General features: G+C 27.8%; 1 protein-coding gene across 1 annotated transcript; it reads left to right on the top strand.

Annotated features, from left to right (window-relative positions):
* The first annotated feature begins 4,007 nt into the window (after window positions 1-4,007).
* LOC117179722 (60S ribosomal protein L15) lies at window positions 4,008-4,622 on the top strand. The gene is given in 1 exon segment (XM_033371764.1): window positions 4,008-4,622. A coding segment is annotated over 1 exon segment (615 nt).
* The last annotated feature ends 384 nt before the right edge of the window (window positions 4,623-5,006 follow it).

Here is a 5,006-nt window from a genome sequence, read left to right as displayed (position 1 = left end):
GCTATCTAAGGATGGTACTATAGAACGCCACCTCAAGGTAGGCCTAGTGGCGCCATCTCTTGGTCAGGCCGGAAACTTATCAATCCACCCTCGTAATTTATAACAATTGATTTTAAGAGGGGAATTGCAAAATAATGACATTTTATCAATCGGAAGAATTTTAGAATTAATATAAAGAACCAATGTGTCTTAAGTAAAATTTCTTTAATTGTTTAAACAATAGTTATGTGTTTAAATTTCACGTGAAGCCCGAGAACGCTGAAGAAAAGCGTTTTTTTTTATTTGATTATTTATTTTTCATTTTCGATCTCTTATCAACTTTTGAAATTATTTGTAAATGTTTAGATCATTTTTTATTGTTTAAACAGTTGGATTATAGCGAGAAAATGCAAAATGATGAAAATCGTAAATTCAAACGAGTGTTATAATCAACGAAATATAATTAACCAATGTAATTAAAATTCTAACAATTCTGTTATTATTTAAACAATCATCAAGTTTATAAATTTACCTTGAAAGCATATTAAATGCTAGAAAAACGTGTGCTTTTATTATTATTATTTCATTATTTAATATTTCACAAACATTTATCAAGTTCTAAAATTATTTTAAATTGTTTAAACAATTTCTTATTGTTAAAACAATTCATTTCAAGAAGAAGATGCAACTTCTGAATTGCTTAAATGTACGTTAATAGCTTGTTCAAATTCTATAAAAACATGTTTTATCACTATTTGATCATTAATTCGATATTTTAATTCATCAATCTTTAAAAATTTTTCAAATTGTTTAAACTATTTTTTATTATTTAAAGAATTGCTTTTTGGTTCATCAAGAAGATATAAAATGATGATTTTTTCAAAATCAACTAAGCTTTCTAATCAATGCAATGTAATAAACCAATGTAATACAAATAATTATAATATAATTAAAATTATAAAAATTATGTAATTGTTTAAACGAGAAAAAGGAATTTTTTCTAAACTATTGGATTATTTATTTGATATTTTAATTCATCAGCTTTGAAATTCTTTTTAATTGTTTACACCATTTTTTATTTTTCAAAAAATTGGTTTTTAGCAACCATGTGCAAAATGATGACATTTTTAAAACAAGCGAGTTTTCAAGTCTGTGCAATGTAATAAACCATTGTAATTAAAACTATAAACATTCTGTAATTGTTTAAACAATCATGAATTATGTAAATATATGTTAAAAACTTAGTGTGATGTTAGAAAAATGTGTTATTGCAATATTTGATTGTTTATTCGATATTCTAATTCATAAACTGTTGACATTACTTTTAATTGTTTAAACAATTGTTTTTCAGCAAGAAGATGCAAAATTATGAAATTTTTTAAATTAAACAAGTTTTCTAATTAATACCACAAAAAGAAAACATGATTAAAATTATAAATTTTTCTAAATGTTTAAACAATCATAAAGTGTATGAATGTACGTTAAAAGCTTATTTAAATGCTCGGAAAACGTGTTTTTTTTTGCTATTTGTTTATTCATTGGATATGTTACTAATATCTACCTACTTTAAGAAAAGTTTGAATTGTTTATCAAATTGCAGATCTAAAAAATGATAAAAAATTGATTCAAGTGCTTAAATAATTCGATTTCTAATATTATAAATTAATATTTCAGGTGGAGTTAATTAAAGTACAAATTTATATGAAATTACATCATTTTTTAACCCCACAGTTTGATAAACAATAGAAATTTTCTGAAAGAAACATAAATATTATTAACCTATCCCATTAATATTTAAAAAAAGGATAAACGCGTTTAAAGAAATCGGGTGCTTTTCCCTTAAGCTACTAGAGAGATTCAAAGAAGAAACCTTTTTCAGAAATACACGCATTATTTTGAAAGGTGTTACTTATTCCAATTTTTCAAGGAATCTGTGTTATCATCAGAGAATAAAAGAAATTCTTAACGTATTTTCAGACTAGAAGAAGCTATGAATTCAAAATTTTTTTAAATAAATTTTTTCTGAAAAAAGATCTCCTTCGCTCCTCTGGGAATCGATCTGCAAAAAGAGATCTTTTTCAGATCAAATTTAATTATAATTTTTTTAAATTCATAGCTACATCTAGTCTGTAAAGAAGATAAAAATTTATATTATTTTCTGATGATAATAAATATTCCTTGAAATATATTTTTTGTTTACATTGATGAGAAAACTCGTCCGATAAAAAAATGTCACCACTCTTCAAATAATCATTTAAATCAACTGTTAATAAAATATAAAATTGTTTAAATAATAATAGATTATTTTTCAAATTAATACACATATTTAGCACATCGATTAGCACTGATCTGGCGGAAAAATGGTAAAAAAAGTTAATAAACGACAATGTATCGAAAAACTCATTTACTTCGTTAGTGGGTGGTTTTTGAGAATGTTTAAAGGGGTATTATGAGTGTGAAAATTAAAATGTATTGTTGATTATTATTTTGTAAAGTATTTCCAATAAGGAACTAAACTATTTAGTTCACCCTAATCATACGTTTTCATTTCCAAATAATTTGCACATTTTAAAAAGTAACACTTTTTCTAATGTTAATTAAATAGTAAAATTATTTTTATCCTCTTTGCAAGGTGTCCTTTTTTCGGGTCTATTAGGAATTTAGGGAGTGCCATGACAAAAATCCTGAAATAGATTTTAGGAACATCCTAGCCAGTCGTATTTAAAAAAATGGAAATGTTATATTGGATTATATATTAGCTTGAATTTTAGGTTAAAAAATTAATTTTTATTTAACCCGAAATATCCAGACCTGATTTTATTTCTTGAAAGTTTCATTGCAATCTTGCTTGCTTCGTTTTTATCAGAATTCTTTTTGTAATGAAATATTACACTTATTATATTATTGAACAAATTACTTCCTCAAAAATTTTGATTTTAATAAAATCCATCTAAGGATTATATAAGAACTGCAGCTTTTATCTAAAATAGAAGCTAAACCTTGAAAATCTATTTAACTTTGGTTCAGTAAACAATTTTAACCCAAAATATTTGTTATCTGAAAAATCCTTAGAAATACTGGGCAAATACTAGAAATCAATGCAGAAAATTGGTTTTGTAATTTATCTTAGAAATTTTAACCAAATATACATACATGTGGTAAGTTTTAAAAAGCGCAGCAAAGATTATATCTTTTTTTTATAATAAATATTACTTTGAGCTGAAATTTCTATGATTATTTTTTAAATTTCAGTTTTTCGAACTTTTATTTAAACCAGTGACTTGAAATGTGACACTGAATTTGGAGACGTGATATGTAAGAAAGTGGATACTTAAAGTTGTAGATGTAGGGGATATTTTTAGCAGTTCTTTTTGGAAGGTACCGTAGGGACTAGAGCATTATAAGAACTTATCAGGAATAAACCTTCTTATAACTTTACCTCCACCTTTGTCTGTCCCATCCCTCTTTCAAAATCTCATCGATTTCGTATACGTTATAGGTTCAGTGCTCTTGGCAGCTTCCTTTCTTGTTTTCTTCACCAAATTCGTATGCTATTCGTTTAAGAACTTTTTATTTCATGAACCAAACTTCTTTTTTATTGTGTAGTTAATTCTAAATAAATCTATTTAGGGTATTAAATTTTCGGAAAAAAATAATACAAAAAATTAATGCCTTTCTAAAATTGATAATATTAAAATTCATTCTGTTTTCAAGAATTTGAATAAAAAGATATCCTTTAACAAATTTAGGTAAATTATTTCGAAACCAATTAAAGGATCTCTTCAAATATTCATAAGCAAACCCTGCAGATTGAAACGAAACATGATTTTAGTGTCTCTATTTAAAATTTGTTATTTAAGATTGAAAAGTAATCTATTTTATCAGGAAATTTGTTTTGATTATTTATTAAACTTCTTATACTTATTATTTTTTATACCTATTAGACTTCAACTTATTATTTATTATTATAGTTTTATTAGCTTTCTTTTCGCGTATTTTGCCTATGTTGTGCTGTGAAGTAATTGAAAATGGGAGCATATAAATATATGCAAGAATTGTAACGCAAGAAGCAGAGCGATGTGCTTCGTTTCTTGTTGCGTATCAGATGCTGGCAGTATCGCCAGATGACCAAAATGTACCGTGTACCCCGACCTTCCCGCCCCAACAAAGCCCGTCGTCTGGGATACAAAGCCAAACAAGGTTTCGTAATCTTCAGAATCCGCGTACGTCGCGGTGGTCGTAAACGTCCAGTTCCCAAGGGTGCAACATACGGAAAACCCAAAAGTCATGGAATTAACCAACTAAAGCCAACCAGAAAGTTGCAGTCGGTTTCAGAGGAACGAGTTGATCGTCGTTGCGGCGGTCTTAGGGTTTTGAACAGCTACTGGGTTGCTCAGGACTCTTCTTATAAATATTTCGAAGTCATTTTTGTTGACCGAGCACATAAGGCAATTCAAAATGACCCAAAGGTTAACTGGATAGTTAATGCCGTACATAAACACCATGAATTACGCGGCAAAACATCTGTTGGAAAGAGTTCTCGTGGCCTGGGTAAAGGTCACAGATGTTCGCAAACCGTTGGTGGTTCGCGAAAGGCAGCTTGGTTACGCAGAAATTCATTATCTCTGCGCAGAAAGCGTTAATAAAAAAAATTATAATTTTATTATTTTATGCAAAATAAGAATGGAAAATAATCGCCATTAAAAAACAGATTTCCTAACTATTTCACTTTTCGGCTCATTAGAGACAAAAATAACTAAAAGAAAAATGAAACATGTGGGTTCTCTAATATTATAAAGAGGACGGAGAAAGGCAAAGGTGACAGGTTGGTTTTGGTTGACTTTTTTCCCTTTCTCTCCCTCGTTTTTCTTTTGGTTATTTTTGTCTCTAATGAGCCGAAAAGTAAGAGTTGGGAAATCTGTTTTTGTGATGGTGAATCGTTTTCATGCTTATTTTGCATGAAATGATTCCTGACAAAATAGATTACGTTTAAATTTTAAATTTTAGAAAGCAACCTACTTTCTTAA

The sequence above is a fragment of the Belonocnema kinseyi genome, chromosome 9 (genome assembly GCF_010883055.1).
Source record: "Belonocnema kinseyi isolate 2016_QV_RU_SX_M_011 chromosome 9, B_treatae_v1, whole genome shotgun sequence".
Classification (NCBI taxonomy): domain Eukaryota; kingdom Metazoa; phylum Arthropoda; class Insecta; order Hymenoptera; family Cynipidae; genus Belonocnema; species Belonocnema kinseyi.
Note: the sequence above shows the minus strand (reverse complement) of the source record. Positions and strands in the feature narration are given on the sequence as shown.